Genomic DNA, 19,455 nt, shown 5'->3' on the forward strand with positions numbered 1-19,455 from the left:
TGAGGCAATAAACGAATAGTCAAAAAACTGGACTATGGTATAGAATATATTCTATGATTTTCTCGAGATTTGTGTTTAGTAATTACCATAATGAATTAATAAGTTTCAATTGGGAACTTTTTTACATATTTATCATTTTCGACACCTGAAGACAAAAAGTTTCTATTAACTTTATTTTTTTTTTCTTGGAAGCTCACCGACAAGTCGGCTTAAATAATTTCGATTGTATCATTTCATTTATCAGAGAACTTCAAGCTCCACTGTAACAAATGCTAGATATTGCTTTATTTGGATAGCGGTTAAAAGCTTGAATGCTAAAATTAAAACAAAAAATCGACTAAACTTTCTAACTTACAAGTACAAAACTCAGAATTTTTCAAGAAAATTAATTTTAGTTTAATGGAAAGGTTATAAAGGACTATTTTTGTGATATGTAACGCGTTAACATATTATATTAAAAAAGTTTAAATAAATTCTCTGTTATTTTTTCTACAAGATCTAAAGGGTAACGATCTAAGGATCTGAAGCCCACATTCATATTTTCAAAAGTTTTAACTTACGAGTATACTTCCCATATTAATTTTCTATTAAGTATAAAATTTATGGTATGTGAGCAGGGTCCTCTTGGTAATAACTACAAAAATACCTTTATTATGAAGACACTAGTACATTTTTAAACCCTCAACAGCATATATTAAAAATGCTTCTATAAAATATACTCGTATGTATGTATAAATGATTAGTATGATGAGCTGAGTCGATTTTGCCATGCCCGTCTGTCTGTATGTACGCGAATATCTATATCCCTCACTTTTGAGATATCTATCTCAAATTTTGCATACGTTCTTTCCTCCCCAAGAAGCTGATCTTTTGTGGGAAACGCTGATATCTGGCCACTATAGCATATAGCTGCCATACAAGCTGAACGATCGGAATCAAGTGCTTGTATGGACAACTTCATTTAGGGAAATAGCTTCGCGAAATTTGGCATGGATTATTGACGAGGGCAATGCTGCAATTAAGTTCTAAGGAATATTTTGCTTTTGTGAAGGGTATTATAGCTTCGATGCAACCGAAGTTGACGTATTCTTATTGTTTTTATTATTTTTTGTAAACTTTTCAAAAGTCTATTACACTAGAGTTAAAATTCTAACTGGAAACACTTATCAATATACAAACATACCATATATCTTATTAATAAGGAGTATAGTTATTTAGAGTATGATAAAATTGTAACCAAAGTAATATGCTGAACTCAACCAGCATGTCATACTTGTATATTATGTCACACTGCAAGGCGTACGTATCTGATTCCAACAACCTGAGACTATTAGCGATATGTCTATGATCATGGGGAGCAATACTCAGTTGTCAGTATGTACAAGCACATACATACTTCAAATTCAAAAGTATTATAATTGAAGCGAATCTCTTTTCGATTAATTTCACTGAAATCTTTTGTACAATCATATACAATATGTACATATATGACATAATATGTCAACTCGAACTCATCTGCACTGTATCGCCACAAAAGTGTTGTTGTTTATTTAATCATTTTATTTTGCGGCTTTTTATTGTCAATATTGATGTATTGCCAACAAGCTAAGCAGCAAACCGTGTAGCAACGAAATGAGCGAATCAAATTAAAAACAGGCATGCAACAACAAAAACAGTTAGCGTATGACATCAGCTGGAAAGCGCGCCTCGCCGAGCTACTATAAACAGCAAACAAATCAAGCGTTGCAAAGCATTCCGTAGTGTCGCTGCTTTGAAGCAAAATAAGTGCTTAATGCTCTGGCGAATTTTAATGGCAAATAAATGTCATAAAATTATGCTAAAAAACGAATGATATGGCGCTTCCTATTTGAATAACTTCTTAAGTAGCAGCTGGCGTAACGTATACGCCCTGGCGTCTGTGCGACTTTTGGGGAAAAGTTGGGCTGCTGTGTACGAAAGCAAACTAAATAATATTTAGAACACAAGCAATTCAATTGTATTCAAAAAAAAAAAAGTATTTTGCACACGTTTTCGACTCTACTCTGGGCCACACCTTATTTTCACTCTCACGCCACAGTCACTCAACTTGCTCCAGTCTTTGTCACAACTCGTGTTGTTTTTTGTGTTCATTTTAATGTCATTAACAGCATAGAAAGTGTTCATAACTCGTAAAATTGTTTTATCACCTATAAAAAAAACAACAACCACAGCAACAGTAGCATACCTTGAAAACAAAAACAAACAGGCAAAACAAAAGCCAGCTACGAACCGACAACAAAGTAAAGAGTTATTAAATGTTGATGTTGTTGTCTAAATTTTTTGTTGCTATTGTTGTAGTTTGTAGCAGCATCAAATAGCACAACGTGATGACACAGCGTCAAAGTAAGTTTGCGAGCTTAGTTTCATATACTCGTGCATATGTACACCGGCGTTCATATATATAAGTACAACCGGGAGTTTTGTGAAGAGACTAAAATTTAGCTGGTGTGAAAAGAGACGAAAGCTATTTAAAGAGAAAATAGTAACTATGCTTTTGGGTTTATGTATTCGCAATTAAGTGCAGGTATTTTATAATAGTAGTCGATTTTGGAAGAGCTCTGGATTTTGTCCAGAGCGACAAACTTAAAGGTGCCGATTGGCCTTCAAAACGATTATCATATGCTTGAGTGGAGATGAATTATAAAGATACGTTTATGACTTCAAAACATACGAGTAGGTTGAGCTGGTCGAGTTGTGTTTCTGATTCCAGAAGAGTCACAAACGATTCATTCGTCTGAGGTCTTGTAATGTTGATATTTTCATACAATTCTTTCAGAAGATAGAAATTTCAACCGGGAAAGGGTTGAGCCACTTTTTAAAAAAGCGAGAATTTGAGTGTTCTTTTCCCGATATTAAATCAAAGTAAGGTGTAAAAAAAAATTATTTTCACCACGAAAATTACAGTGTGCTTGGGACATAAAAAGTTAGCTTACTACAGATTTCGTAAAAGAATTTTTTTTTTGTAAAATATATAAATAAAAAACTAAAAACTTGGTTAATTGAACTTTCCATATAAATTTTGAGGTTACGTGTAAAAATGTTAACAAAAAAGTTGTAGGTCTTCTTATAACCTGTAACTTTGCCATTTAACTTTTCTCGATAGGACTTGTAGTTTTGCAGGAAATCGAAATGAATATTTCTTCCCGATTTAATAGCGCCCGAAAATTATTCTTCCTTTCATTTTTGTTATTTTATCAGTGGATTTAATCCTAATTTAATTTATTGTTTTTTTGCTTTCAACAATTTTCTACCCTTGTCTATTAGATGTGACTGACTGTTTTTTTTCGATTACCGTGGCGTATACGAGAAAATGCGATAACAAGATCGTAGGTTCGAAAGTTAGTACTCTATTGCTGCTTACTATTATATCTTCAAAAATAAAGGCTCCTTCGAGAGAAAAGAAGTTGACTACCGTTGATTTCCCCCTCAAAAATGTTTTCTGACAGAACTTAAGTGTGCATCAAAAAGTGGTTCTCAAAGAGAGCTTCCCTTGAAAATTGTGTTTGAGGAGATTTTTTGAATAAGTCAATGTTGGAATGTAGTCACTGGTACCCAATTTTCTGCTATATCATGCTGCCTATGGTATATGGTACATTGATCAACTCGATGAAATCACTTTAGGGTGGTTGGTTCTTTATGTCTAAAAATGGGTGAGAATATATTAAAATAAATGAGAGGTCTACATCAAAAGCTCTGCTCATTTTACGGAATGTTGTTAAGAACATTGGACTTGGCTTCTTCGTGAGGGGGTGGGTCTAAAATGCGTAATGATTTATGATTGCTTACACATGTTCCGAGCTAATGTTGTCAATACTGTGTTTCTGATAAATATGTTATGCGACAAAATTTTATTTATATATACATAATTTTCCCATATACTAAAAGTAATAAGGCATAAGTTAAATAGAAATTACACAGCTGCAAGCATATTGGCAAAGCAATTTTCCCAAATCAGTCCCCCCATTTGCCCAAGAGAACGTTGATTTCATTTAATTTTACACGATCCCAGGATTGTTAGGCACGCACTCACAGCCCTTAATGATGAACTCGATCAAGGCGGCCACCAGACATATAAGTATGTACAAAGAACAGCATAACAAAAACACAATCTAAACGAAACGTCGACAACAGCAAAGCGAAAATGAGGCTGTACAAATAGCGGAAGCACGACCGAGTTTAAAAATGGGAACGGCGTAAAGGACGTTTGTTGATTACAAGCAGGAAACCTAGAGCATACGTGTAACCGTTATGCCAGAGCATGCTGGGGCATATTTAGACCAAGTACAACGGCATATATATGGAAATTAGAACAACTATATGGTATGTAGAAGCAAAATAAGTGTGAAAGCCTGCAAAGTTGCAGCAGCCTTGCACTCAACCAAATGCACACTAGGCCTACATATAGTATACATAAACAACATAAAGGGAGTAAATGAAAAACAAAACCCTGGAGATATAAATGTGCATTGCATTGTATGTACTGCAGAGTTGAAGTTCATATTTCATAGCTACAAACGCGCATGGAGATAGTTTGCATACCGGTGTCCACACGGATACTTATTGTTATCTGGTGTTTATATTAGAATGGAAAATATGTGTGAAATAGTACTAATAATGGACCAAAAGTAACCAGTCATAAAAAAACTTGTTAGTGACTAGTTTTTCGTTTTGATATTTGAGTGAGAAATTCCTACAACATAGCAGGAAAAAGTCATTGTACAAGTGTAACAGTTTCTTGAACTTGCTTAAGGCACACATACATACATACCCAATTGGAGTAGCACGTGAGTGAGAAAATAAACAAGTATAAAGGATGTTTCCGCGTTGCTCATGCAAGTAAAAGTGTGCAAACTATGGCCAGTAGGGACATCTTGACACAACGGAAAATAAAAACGTGCAAGAAAAAGCATGTACGTTTGCAAGAGCAACTGCGGAAGGAGTCAAAAGTTTCTCTCGTAGCAGTTAAAGTGCGCAATTTGACGCTTCAACAGAAAGTTTTGTCCAACGAGACGCATTGCAGATAAAATCAAATGATCCCGAAGTGAATACGGACTAAAATGGGCTCTGTGGGCGTGAATGTGTAAATACATAGAAGAAATAGTGATAGATATAAGGAAAAGGGTTGCGGTTGGGGCTATTGAAAAGTCAAAACTTTAGTTCGATAAGAAATGTGACACTAATTAGGAGAATGTGTACTAGATATACATACATACATTTTAATATAAGCAAAAAGAACAGCAAACTGTCCACAAATGTTTAAACGCTGTAGCAGCGGAAAGGCGGCTTCTTGCTCTTTGGTGAAGCTATTTCATTTTATACTCAGATTTCCAGGCAAATCATCAGGGTTCATATATAGTTTACCATCTAGTTGAGAAGTGAAGGATCAACGTTCTTTAGAAAGAGTTTACGTCATTTACTTGGACGACTTAAACATAATTTATGTTGTAAATACCAACAATTAAAGCTTATAAAGTCTGATATATGGAAATACCTATACACGACATCGAGAGAATAGGATAACCTTATTGTCACCCAATTGAAATGGAGAATATTTAAGGGTCATGTTCTTGTACTACACAATGACTTATCATAAATTTACTTTCGAAACTCACCGAAACCAAAATTATGTTTAAACTCTTATATTCTCAGGGTCTGGATGATATAGTAGTAATGATCTGATTATAGACGTTAAGACCCTAACATTAAAATATTTGTGTTTAAAAACTCTCTATAATAATAACTAAGGAGCGATTATTAAAATTTATAACAGAATTGAAGATGAAATTAGTTATACAGGTTGGTTGAAAAAGTGCTGCGCTCGAAATCAAAAAATACTGCTTTTGGTACGAAATATAGTTTTTTATTCAATATAATCTTTCTTAACTTCAATACACTTATTCTAATGATCCTCAAATAATTTTATGCCATCCCTATAAAGACTTTCCGGAAACTCCGCAAAATACCCGTCTACGGCTGTAATAGCTTATTCATTTGATGAAAGACGCTTTTCACGAAGCAATTATTTCAGGTTTCTGAAAAGGTTGTAGGCGCTGGGAGCCAAATCTGTTGAATACGGTGCATGCTTAAGCAATTCGTACTTTAATTGGTTGATTTTTGTCATTGTTAAAATACCTTTGTGAGCAGGTGCATTGTCTTGATGAAAAATTATTTTTTGTGTTACAAATCTTTTCTGTCTCTTCTCACGAATTTGTTCATCCAGTTGATTCAAAAGGCTGCAATAATATTCAGAGTTGATTGTTCTACTTTTCTGCAGATAATCAATTAACAAAATATTTTTGCATCCCAAAAAACTGATGCCATGAGCTTCTTTGCTGATTGTTGTGACTTCACCTGCTTTGGAGCTGAACAACCAGTTTCAGTTCAGTGTAAATGTTCTTGTTTCAATTTAGGATCATTGTACTAGATCCTAGTCTCATCCATAGTTATAAAACGATGCAAGAAACCGGTTTCTACTTAAGATACTCCAAATTTTTTCGATCAGTTGAATGGCGAACATGTGCGGCACTAACTTACCAAACAGCTTTTTCATATGTAATTCTCCATGTAAAGCATGAAGTACTCGTGCATCTGAGATGCCTATAGCATTAGCAATTTCACGCTTAGTCAAATTTAAGTCTTCACTAACAATATTATGAACTTGCCCAATGTTTACTGGTGTGGTTGCAGTTTTTGGTCGTCCTTCGCGTGGATCATATTCAAGTCTAGTATGACGACCTTTAAATTCACCAGCCCAAATTTCAACGGTGCGTTTTGAAGGTGAGCACTCCTTATACACTTTTAACAATTGTTCATAAATTTCCTTTGTTTTTAAACCTTTCAAAATAAAGAATCTAATCGCTGCGCGATATAAAATTTTTTACATATTAAAAAAATACTCTGACACGTCAACTCCAAACAAAGAATTAATTGACAAAATGACTTATAGCTTTGCGTATTTTCTCACAACAGGGGTACCAACTAGAGAAAAACAATTTGTATGTACTTGTATTAGTGCTTCTTCTTGGTGAGAGCAGTAACTTTTTAACCCACTTGTATGTGTTATAGATGCTGGGCTTGTCTACTAAACGACAGAGTAGCTAGGAACCGTGATCTGCGATAAGCGCTTTAAGCCACACGATGTATTTGAAGCATTACAAATTTTTTGCTGTCGCGCTTGCATTCATAACTGATAATAGAGTAAGGAAGAGTTTGTAAAGCAAGAGAGTATAAACTTAATTATAAATTATATATTGAGAATTTCATGCAAGAGCTATAACCAAAACATTGGCGATTGCTTCAGTTATGCCTTTCTAATAGTTATACTAAAGGCATTTTATAATAGAAATTACTACTCCACTGGCGATGTTCAACCTTCGGATGAATTTATAGTACATTTTATTACAAATTGTTCATTCAATGATTTATTATAAACATTAAACAGATATGTTTAGAAATTTTCAAGCAGATTAGTTGTATTTTTATAACTAAAAGCGTCTAAAGGATTATAAATTTAGCGACCTTGAGCTGCCGAAAAAAATGAAATATTTGCCATATGTAAATTCACACTGTCGACTTCTTCTTGCGGCACTCATAACACTATAAAAGCACCCTAACCTATTGTACTGCTGTATAGATGTACTTCAGAACCGATACACTTGTCAGTCTTGTGTAGCTGTTGATTATGATCTCCAGCAGGCAATCCATACCAGAAACACTGTGTATCTATTAAATTTAGTGCCAAGGCGGCTGTCAGCCAAATCGACGAAGTAGAAATTTCGCTATGCGCCACAACTGTGGAATTTCTTGGCAAGTTGCCGAAAAAACTAAACGCCAACAAGCGTGAGCAAAGTGTGCATATCAAGCGACTTGTTGGGGCGGCTTCCACAAAAAGATATTGATGAACTGTTATATGGTGCTGCTGAGCAAACAGCTGTTGCACTCACACCATCCTTGATAGATACATAAGTATGTCTATGTGTATATTATTATTAGTTTTTATTTCAAAATTTTCGACGTTCCAGAAACAACAAACAAACATTAATACGATTGGCCCAATTTCGCATGGATGCGCGCTAGAAATGCAGTTTCTTCCTCGCCGCATCACCGGCCGGTGCTTATTGACTGGCTCATCCGTCTGTTTATTCGTTGTTGCATTTATTTGTTATAGCTGTTGTTGTTGTTGTTAGCGCGCCTGCAATTTGTCTGTGCGCAATCAACAAGAAAATAGCAATCGCAATGCTACAACCGCAATAAAAATGGGCCAAACTCTACATATTGCAGGCGAGTTTGCGTGTGGCACATCTACTTGTACATATTATTATACTTTGTTTCTATGTACGTATTCGTATATATGTAAGTAATTGTGCATTTGGATAATTGTAATTTTATGACTTGTGGCAAGAACATACGCCAGAGGCAAGTATATGCAATTATTGATTTGATGTGATTTTTTTGTTGAATATCTGCGCATATGTAGTTTTTGTTGTGGCTACCGCCACATTGTATGTACCTATACATACATATATATGTCTAACATAGGAAACCACAGCAAGTAGAAAAAAAGAGATTTTAAGAATTTATAAGTGTGAAATGAGAACATAATGCTTTTAGAAAGTCTAGGGCTCTAGCCCTATGAGCTCACTCAGTTCTCTAATGTTATCATAAATTACATATTTTAAAATTTTTCTATTCAACTAGTAGTAATCACTTGGCGCCAGGTCTGCACTATAAATTGGATGCATAAGAACCTCCAAACCAAGTTCCCAGATTTCCTGATGAGTAACTCTAGACGTGTCCGGTCTGGCGTTGTCAAGATGGAACACAATTCCGCTCCTATTGGTTAAAGGCCGCCGCTTCTGGGTGATTGCTTCCTTTACATGGTCCAATGGTTGACAGTACAGGTCTGAATCAAGAGTTTGTAGTAGACCGTTCTCTACTAATCCCACTGAATAGATAGGCAAAACTTTTTGACCACAAATACCCACCACGATTCGATCACGACCGTTTTTGTTGGCGTTGTCAGAGCTCACCCACTTTTCATCACCATTAACTATCCGTTTCAGAAATGGATTGATTTCGTTGTGATTCAATAGTAATGCGTAGATGGGTATTTGGTACATGAGGCATGGGTTAATTTTTGCTAGACGCTCTTAATCAGTCTACAAGATCTTTAAACTCGATTTTCTCGAAAGTACACTTTTCAAATTTGCTTGAGTGATATCCATCAAATTATTTCTGCATATTCTATACTCGTATATAGTTTTCTATGCAATGTCTTACCAGTTTTTGATCTGATTGAAAATCGAATTGCTGCAGACAAAAAACCACCAAAATTTTGAATAAAATTAAACTTTTTTTATAAAGCTGTCATTTCGTGAATTTTCGATTTTTCTCAATCGTAGGTCATTGCACGGCTAATATCTTCTAGGAGAGATTTTTCCTAGATTTCATTCACGGCGAAGTCCGGAACCACTGCAGCAACGGAGAATATATTTTTCATAACTTTTTAGCACCATCGGCAGTGGCTTGCAACTCGAAATATATTTAATTTTTTCTTCAACAATTTTTCTGTGAATTTTTTTAAATATATACCTATATGTATAAATATACATACTTGCCCTTAAAATTTACAAAAAAAAAAATACTAAATTTGATACACTGTTTTTTTTTTAATTCCAAAAAATCTTCGTTTTTAGGCGGTCGCTCTCAGCTCTTAAGTAAGTACATAAGTTACTATGCCTACAATTTAAAATTTTTTTAAATGTTCAATGTGCTGCATAAACTTTAATCTATAAACTAGATATAATATATAAATTAATTTTTTAAGCCTTTTGTTTTATGATTGAACACTTAAAGCGACTTAATTGAGCTTGGAGACAATGTCGATTATGCAACATAACCAAACAAATATATATCGAATAAATATTTGTTCATTTTATTTTGCACTCGGCAAAGCTTAAACCACTTCAATTCTGTAGATCTACAGGGAATAAGTTATGTATTGCTCAATTGGTTATAATTGCTGATGCGCACTGCCGTTTCGCCGGTGTGATTGTGCGACATTTGAATTATTTGTTGCATGCAATTGATCATATTTAGCTTGCGGTTTGGTGTGGCGTTGAGCTAAATGGATTTATCGCACGCATGCAATGTGTTTGCAAAATATTGAAATATAAATAAATAAAATGTGTGTAAGCGAGTGTCTAGAATGAGAGCACGAGTGGTTAACGATATGTGTTTGAGTGGAAATTATTATAAACATTAGAAAGACAGATATTTAAGCAGATATGCCACATGTGTTTTAATGCTTCTGCAAGCGTTGAATAACACATACATATAAACATAAGAATATATATGCAAACTACCGACGAAACGAGGCATAAACCGAATTCATTTGTTACAAGTCGAGAAAAGTCAGACTTGGTGACACACATATACAAGCACACAAACATATACATATGCCTAGCTGTATAATAGGTAAATGACTTTTATAATAAAGCTGTTAACATACTCTTACATATATACAAACACACATATACTTGTATATGTAAGTGAAATCATTTGCATGCGCGCTGCAAGTTTCATATGTCTCCTCTGCTCTCATTTATTGGCTGTTGATGGTCGCCGGCTGTGCCTCCTCGCTTGCGAAGACACATCTGTTGGGCATTGTTCCACTGACTTAATTCTTATTGAATTGCAGGCGCGTATTGTTGCATTGTGCAAGCACAAAAGCAAAAGAAGCGCTGGCAACAACAATTACAACTGTCTGCAACATGCAGCAGAAAAGTGCTTTATTTACAATTTTATTTTTCATCTTTTTTTTTACTTTTCGTATCATTTTTCTCGCTTTTAAATCTTACTGCTTTAAGTAGTCTTTTTGTCATGAAAAATGATATTCAGTTACGAAGTTTGAATGGCGCTGAGTACAATGCTCCCATTTTCCGCTGCGAAACAGTGTTGCATGTTTGAGCGTTTTTGATATGTAAATTTTTTCTAATTATAGGTGGAAAATATTGTGTTTTGGTATAAAATGGAAGATATTTCACAAGAAATAAAAAAGTAACAAGAAAAAAACGTGAACTTTGGTTGCACCGAAACCATAATACCCTTCACAAATAAAGAAGTTTCTGTTAAAAGAACTAAATTTTGATTGTCCAAGCTGTACGACAGCTATATGCTATAGTCGTCCGATGTCAAATGAGCAGCTTTTTGCTATTAAAAAGGCGTGTGCTAAATTTCAGTTGGATATACAGACAGACAGACGGACAACTCTGCTCGTCACATTGATCATTTATAAATATATTTGATAGGGTATCCGACGCTTCCGTCTGGGTACTACAAGCTGCGTGGCAAACTTAATATAATATATCCTGTTCAAGGTATACTAATATTGGAGGAAAATAAATATGCTTGGGTTAGCGTGCGAAAGAATTCATAGCAATCTCAAACTTTATATAGCTAGATTAAATATTCCCACAAAATTCTTTATCATTTTGTAGCTGAAACCCTGGCTTCATATAAAGATAAATATAGATCAAAGCCTATATTGTCTTCTTGATTGCTCCACATTTGCGAGGCCAAGGCTAAAACACCTTTGTTCTCATACCTTAAGTTATTCGTGTAAGCTGACGAGAATATACATTAAGCCCTAAGCAGATTTGCCGACATTAAAAATCTAATTACTGGACTTTTTATTTTGGCTTCAGAAAAGACTGACCATAACCAGTTCAAATGTGATCTTCTCTTGAGGTCAGCCATATAATCTAACCTAACCTATGCATAAGATGGTGAATTTGAAAGCTGTTAGTGTTATATTTTCACCTTTTGGGAGTGAAAATACTATATTACTAACAGAATCTAAAATTTTACTTATCTAATTAGGCAATTATGATACTACTGAAGCAGTCGAAACTTTTTTGAATAAGGCAGCTTGATAAAAAAAAATAAACATACACCGCTGTTTGTTTTATCATAAGCGTCAATAACCACTTGAGTGGTTTAACTTGTAAATTTCAAAAGATTGAATTTTGGTTTTGGATATATATCGAATGTGCATATACATACGTATTTGAAAATATTCTCTCAAAACTTGAATTTGATACGCAAATAGTTTCGGTGATATAGCATATCTTTTGGAAAAGCTGTTTTTAGAGTTGGTGAAGAAAAACGGCTCGATATTCTTCTATAATAACAATAAATTTGATTGACTTTTGGATCTGATATAATTTATGCAGAAAAATCTTTCTCACCACCAAACATCTTTTTTTTGAAGGTGCTTTTGGAGATTGGCTACGGGGTCAAAGGAACCGACAATTTGTCAAAGTGAATTCCTGTTTAGAATATTTTACTATATTTTTGAAATGTGCATTAATATTTATTACTTATTACTAAATAAATTGTTTCTTCAAAAAAGTTCACGACAGAAAACGCTTTTTATATGACTTGCAACCCTTGATACGATTAGTTATGAGTTCTGACATAAGCTACGTCCATATCTCATGTAACGGAATTTCTAAGTACTTAAAAATGGTTTAAGCATTTAATACTAAAGCCAGAGATGCCAAATTTTGTTTATATACATATATAACTTTTGTATATCTTACGAACCATTTAGAGATTAATATTGATCGTCCTATGAAAACGTCCCTTTGAATTATATAAATAAATATCATATGTTCACCATACTCTAGCGTGGATTTGTAAGGCTTTAAGTAAGAAATAAAACTTTTTATTCGACATTATTAAAGATCCAAACTTACATAAATGGTTGAAATATGAAATCATTAACTATGTACCTGTTATATTGATATTCGATTTTATTTTTCTATGGATATATCGAACATTAAAATCAAGTTTTCCCAAAAACCAAATGCGGACAATCGGTTAAATTTCGAAGCTATCGAAGTATCTATAGTATTGATTTTTATTGTTCAAAACGTTCGATTTTTCTAACTATTTCAACTGCTTTCTGTTTATTGATAACACTGTTCCTTCCTCAAAAAATTATACAATAAACACAAAGATTTCAATAGTCTGAATCTAAAAAAAGATTTTGACTTTATGAAATAGATATATTAGTTTCTGGATCACGCTAATAAATAGTCATGATTTATAATATTCTTAAGCCTATACGAAATTTCAAAATATTAATGCTCCACTAATTTTACTCTTTCAGATCTTATAAACCAGAAAATCAAAACTAGCAACTTGGAATTAATTAAAACCATTGACTGATTTACTCTGCCAAAAACTAAGCAAACAACTTACCTACTAAGGTCTTAAATGAAGTTAAAAAAATATAAATTAACAAGTAGTTAGCAGCAAATAAAATTTACAAAATCAAAACAAAAACATTTTTGTAGCTTTTTATATAGAAAGAGGTTATTTGCGCTAACAATAAAAATAATAATCACAGAAAAATTAAACAAAATTACCGTAATTATAATCAAAATTCAAAGTAAATAAATAAAATACAAAGTGAAAAGAACGCAAGCAACAAATTACTAAATAATCAGTTCCACGTCATTTGACGTAACTTTTTTCTACCAACCATAATCAAACAAAAACACATACAAGAATAAGAACAACTTCTACTCAACATTGGCACCGCTCGACACTCGCAAAAACGTTCCAACACCGGTAAGCGTAGAAAGGAATGCAGCGCTGTCCCTATATACATGAGATGCGAGAACGTTTACTGAACGAGCAGCCGCGAGAATCAGTACCGTTACAACAAATGGAGCGCGCAAATCTACTAGACAATCGACAATCGGCTGATTCCAATCAGGTCGGCACAGTGGTCAAGGTAGGGGCCGTCTAACATACTCGTACAAAGGATATGCAAGCGAAGTGCAACTATTAACTATAACTGTTTAATTTTTGCTTTACAAAATATTTTTTATAAATATTTCCAAAAGTTCTCTCAATACTTTTTGAATGTAAATTTTTTCCATAGCAAATTCTCTTATGCATTTTTAAATAGTTTTCTTGCTCCTTGCCTTGTACAGCGTTGTTGTAATTCTTACATCGTGTTCTGCCGTTACACCCATACATACAAACAAAGAAAAACGATTTATGGAATATCCTTGCACGAGTACTGATTGCCCCGTTTAAGTATTTATAATTATTTTATAAAAATTAAAAATAAATAATGAAAATTTAATAAATTGTTTATAGATATTCATTTTGTTATGCAAATTCATCTCAACATAAATCATTGTAAATTAAACATTTTTGAAAATTTGAAAATATAACATTTTTGTTGTTTCACATACATATACATTGCAACAACAACACACATTCTTACATACTATATTTGGATAAATTGGAATTGATCGTACGCGAAGTTGTTAATTGGTTAGTTTTTCTATTAAAATAAATATTTATATGTATTTGTTTTAAAGCACCACAACAAAAACCATATTACAAACAAAGTAACTCTCTATAGTACATACATATATAAATAAGGGTAGGTTTTGACACAGAACCCCAATTGCTGATGTCTTATCTGAAAACTGATCTAAAAAATTTTATATAAAATATTAACACCATTTCCTCAGAAAAAATTTTTGGTTTCGAAAAATGTGCTTTTTAAAGAAAAAATAATATTTAAATCTGCTGTTATTGCCTAAACCTAGTTAACTCAAATGTCTCAAATGTGATAAAAGCGGCTATATTTATTATTTTGGGTAAGTGAGGAAAACATTAACCAGAGGTCTGGACTGATTGCATTAACGTTTGGTATTACCCAAAAAGACTCGTGAACACATCATCGCGCAAACTTGTGAAGATAACTCAAACATTAACCGATATATTCAGGATACAATATAGGTTTATGATTTTACACATTGTCGGCATTAAACTATAGTATATCCGATACTATTTACATATTGACTGATTTATACATTAGAAAGCCTATCGAAACTTTGAAATTCTTATAAAAGATATATGGGAGCTAGGTGATATATTGATCCAATTTTATTCAGTTTAGGGGTTCCGACATATTTTTACCATAAAAAGATGCTCTCTGAGTTTTATGATGGTATATCACAGATTAACCAATATATGTCTACGGTTTGAGGACTAGCGGATATTTGCTCATCCTTACATTTGATATAATATATGAGGGCTATCAGAAGTAGGAGGGAAGTCACCCGATTTTATTCATTGTAGGCAAAAGGTCGTTATACGAAAGATATTCTCTCTAAATTTCATAAAGTGAACCGAAACCGAAAATTTTTATATTAGGTATATGGGGGCTAGGATAAATACTATTCCGATTTCACTCATTTTTGGCACGGGTCTGTTGTTATCGTAAAAATATTTTTCCCGAATTTTAACAATAGATCCCACAAATTGACCGATGTTTTCGGTACAAACTTAGCCATAGGCCCAGTGTCTATGTATACGGTATCTAGGGATTGAAAATGTATGGTACATATAGGTATACCAAAGATGCACTATGTTTGAAAAGTTTTATTACAACAAAGTAATTGACTCTCGATTTAAAAACTGTAAAATTAAAGAATCAGACTGAATTAAAAATTGTTAAATATGGAAAGTAGGCGTTATAATCCGATTTCTCCCATTTTAGTAATGTAAGATAATAATGTCTAAATAGTGTTATAATTGGACGAATATTTCCTGAGATATAGGACTTCGCCTAAAAGTGGGTGGCAATAAAACCTTTCTGTGCCATATAGGATGTGAAATTTAATGTTTCTGACGTAATTATTTCCAACATAAACGTTATATAGATAATAGGTGGGGTTATTACCAAAAGGATCTGACTTACGCTCTCTAAAGTGATATTATTATAAGAATTTAGTCACCACCTTCTTCATTTCATAAAATATCATCAAGGTTGAAGTGTAGGAGACAGTATAACCTGTTGTAGACAACATTTTGCGTTATATCCAACGTTTTTGTAATCGGTAATTCTGAGAGCAATAAGGGAGATTGAAGTATGGGATATCTTTAAGCTGATTTTTGTGCTGTAACTTTTATAATCTAATTTTTTTTGGAAATGTTACGTCAGTTTATTGCATATTTAGGTAGCGATCTGAAAACCCTGAGATTTATTATGGAATCTGTAATATAGTTTTACATACTTAAGTAATATTCCTTGAAGTAAATGATAAAGCACTTTTCGAATAAAAATTTAGGTTTGATGAAAAATGTTAATAAGTTCAAAATATTTACAGTATGCGCATGGTCTCAAAGTCAATAAGGTTCTTCATGAATATTGGTCTAACTATGAGGTTGAAAAAAATGCTGAATTTTATAATTTAAAATAGCCGAATGCACAGTCCAGCACAATAAAATAGCTTTTCGTCATAAATTGAAATTATACACGCCTCTAATTTTTCTACTAAAACACCCATATATGGTAACTGTGTGACTATAATATAATGCATGCTTTCGATTCCAATTTAAATTATTCTTAACTCTCGACTGCTTTCAATTTTAGATAAATGTAAATGTTAAATATTTAAAATAAATGTTTTCAGATGAATTTTGTAAAATAAAATACAATAATCAAAATTATAGACTTCCCGCCAAAATTGAAATGCAAACCAAAATAAACTAATATAAATATTTCTTAAATTTTTCACACTTTCATTACACCCACAACTTAACTCGTGTGAAATTGCTGCGCAACGATGCCGCATGATACAAACATACCTACATGTTCACCATGCTGCCGACGACTAAAACGACGGCGCTATTTGAAAACAAATAAACACGCATCACGGCCAAACATTTAAAATAATGCGTGAAAACATTAAAATTTTTATTTCAAAATATATTTTATGCGTTGTTATTTAAAATACAATGCGCCACTACAACAACAACAAAATGGAATTACTTTGCATAATATTGTGCGCGAGTGTAGCTGCATGCCGATGGCTATCACACGAGTCCAGCACATCAGCGAACGCCGCTAGTGCCGCGCGATCTGGGCGAGGATTTCAATTTGGATTTTGACGATGACTTTCCGATCGATGCGCGTCGGCCAAAAAATGCCAAGTAAGTTCAATTAGTTTAATTATGTGAGTGTTAAGCGTTTAATTTTTTTTGATTTTTTTTCTGGAAAATCTATTGTGTTGTACCCATTTGCACAGAAATTTCCACTTTGCTGTCACAACCCAACCACAATCCGAATCATTGAAAAAATTAAAAAAAAAAATTTTAAGAGAAATTCTAAAAATTTTATTTAGAAATTAATTTATTTATACGTGTTTGAGTGCTCCGTTTCTGTAAGCTTTTGAATTTACGCTTGTAAATAAATAAAAATAAATGTATATTGTTAAGAATTTTTGCGTTTTAAGCTTGAAAGCTATGAACTCAGCGCTAAATTCATATACAAATTACAAAAACTATTTTTGAACAGTGTAATTTTTATAATTTCATTTTAATTTTTATATTGGCTGTGTTTTGTCTTTTGCTGCTGTTTTTACCCTCTTTTTCATATGTAAATATTAACCCTTGTGTGCTACCCCACTAACACGAAACCGAAAAATTTGAAACTTTTATTTACAAATTGTTGCCAAAAATTTACGCTTTCAGATATTTGTTTTTGTAATAAAACATATATATTCTTTTCTTTTCCTTTTATCGTCCATGTGTGCGCTTTTTGTTCGCCTCAAACAAAAACAAAAAAAATATGAAAAATTTAAAAAAAAATTATGAAAAATTACAAAATAAAAATTTCGAAAAAAATTTTGAAAAAAAAATTTTGAAAAATCTTGAAAAAAATAATTAATGAAAAAATTTTGAAAAACAAAACATGAAAAACGAAATCGAAAATGTATTTACAATCTAAAACCAAAATCCATTCGCTCATGAAACACACAGAAACCACTCCAGCAACGCTCTGGACCACGTTTCGATTACATCATTGAAAAGGTTCGACTCTTCATTTTACTACAAGTTTCATTTTGTTGCGTTATTCAGTTTTTGTTGGACTTTTGAATTTAGCTTAATTACCGTAATTTACATACATACAAATTACTCTTTGCTTATGTATATGTGTAGGTAGTGTTTTTGTGAAATTCATAAATTTAATTCGATCCGAAATTTTCTGGTATAAAATTTAATAAAATTGGCTGTTCTGAAAAAAGTTTACTAAAAAATTTTAAATTGCACTTTTGTATGTTCATTTGGTTTGGGCAATAATCACGTTTTTATAAAATGAGTCAATAGTGTGTGAGCACAGGTTTTATGTAGTCAGTTTTTCGCATGGAATTTGTTTATTAATTTTGATGCGTCTTGTTGTTGTACTTTAGATAAACTAAATTTCTTTAATATGAAATTTTAGGCATTTAAATCACTAGTACAAATACTTTTGCACGTAACTGTGTCAGAATATTGCACCTGCGCACATTGGTTTGGGTATATTAGATTTAAAGGCGCAACTGTTACACTAGATTTTCGACAATTTATCTACTTTTAATATGGAAAATATATATACATATATTTAAATCAAAAAATTATGTCTCTATTATCAGAAAACTTTCTGGGTATATTCTAATTCTTTTCTAAACATTCTATTTTACTCCGTTAATTTTCTTGAATATAAGAGAAGTTTATAGCTTATAGCGCTTTAACTGTGATATCCTAGACTTTCTCTAATGATTTCTAAAATTTGTGGAAACTAGACTTATAGAAATCTCTGAGAACTTTCATTAAAAATTTCACTTAGTCTACTTTTTCTACGAAAAATTGTTCTATGGAAATACCATATATGATAATAATGGCCTCTACTGCTTACCAATATAATATCCATAGAAAAAAAGAGTCTTCAAGACCTTAGCTTGAAAATAAATATTTTCTATAGATAACTTCAAAAAGTAATATAATTTATTGCCTACCGTAAAGTTTTATAAGAAACTTTTGGCCTTACATTTTACCATATTCAACAAATTAGTGCGTAACTAGCGAGTTAGCTGCGCGCATCAGATTTTTTATCAAAGTTTTATATCAAATATCGTAAAGGAGCTTCTGAGGAAAAGAATCAGCCAAAGAGTTTAGACTTAACAAAGTATTAAACCATGAAAGTATTACTCATCGTACTGTTACGTATCAGATTAGACTAAATATTTTAGAAAATTTTTTTAGAAAAGCACAAAATCTCCCGAAGACTTATACACTCCACAATTTGTATATACCACATGCTTGGGGTTCAAGACTTTTGTTACTCAATGCGTGGTATAATTTATTAGTCAGAATTCCAAAAATGAATTGCCAAACAAGGAAGAAACATTTTTTTATCTAACCATATTAAATTTTTAATCTCTAAGTAACTTTTAATAAGCCATTATTAATAGATGGGTGTGTTATAAGACAATTAAATATTTTAAAATTCGTTAGATTTTTTGTTTTGGTGAAGTTATGAATATTGTTAAAATTTGTTAG

At 32.6% G+C, this 19,455-nt stretch overlaps 1 protein-coding gene across 11 annotated transcripts in view; it reads left to right on the forward strand.

Annotated features, from left to right (window-relative positions):
* The window catches only part of OtopLa (Otopetrin-like a), a 113,170-nt gene that overhangs the window by 40,339 nt on the left and 53,376 nt on the right, over nt 1-19,455 (forward strand). For 5 of the 11 annotated variants that reach the window (XM_070110788.1, XM_070110793.1, XM_070110791.1 and 2 more), the window contains exons 2-3: nt 13,214-13,825; nt 16,934-17,067. In XM_070110788.1, the coding sequence (XP_069966889.1) occupies nt 13,694-13,825; nt 16,934-17,067 (266 nt within the window). In that variant the 5' untranslated portion in view covers nt 13,214-13,693. Of the gene's footprint in view, nt 1-9,734; nt 9,756-13,213; nt 13,844-16,933; nt 17,068-17,895; nt 17,947-19,455 lie in introns of all 11 variants that reach the window. The other 6 variants (XM_070110785.1, XM_070110787.1, XM_036365791.2 and 3 more) reach the window with 3 other exon arrangements.

The sequence above is a fragment of the Bactrocera oleae genome, chromosome 5 (genome assembly GCF_042242935.1).
Source record: "Bactrocera oleae isolate idBacOlea1 chromosome 5, idBacOlea1, whole genome shotgun sequence".
NCBI lineage: Eukaryota > Metazoa > Arthropoda > Insecta > Diptera > Tephritidae > Bactrocera > Bactrocera oleae.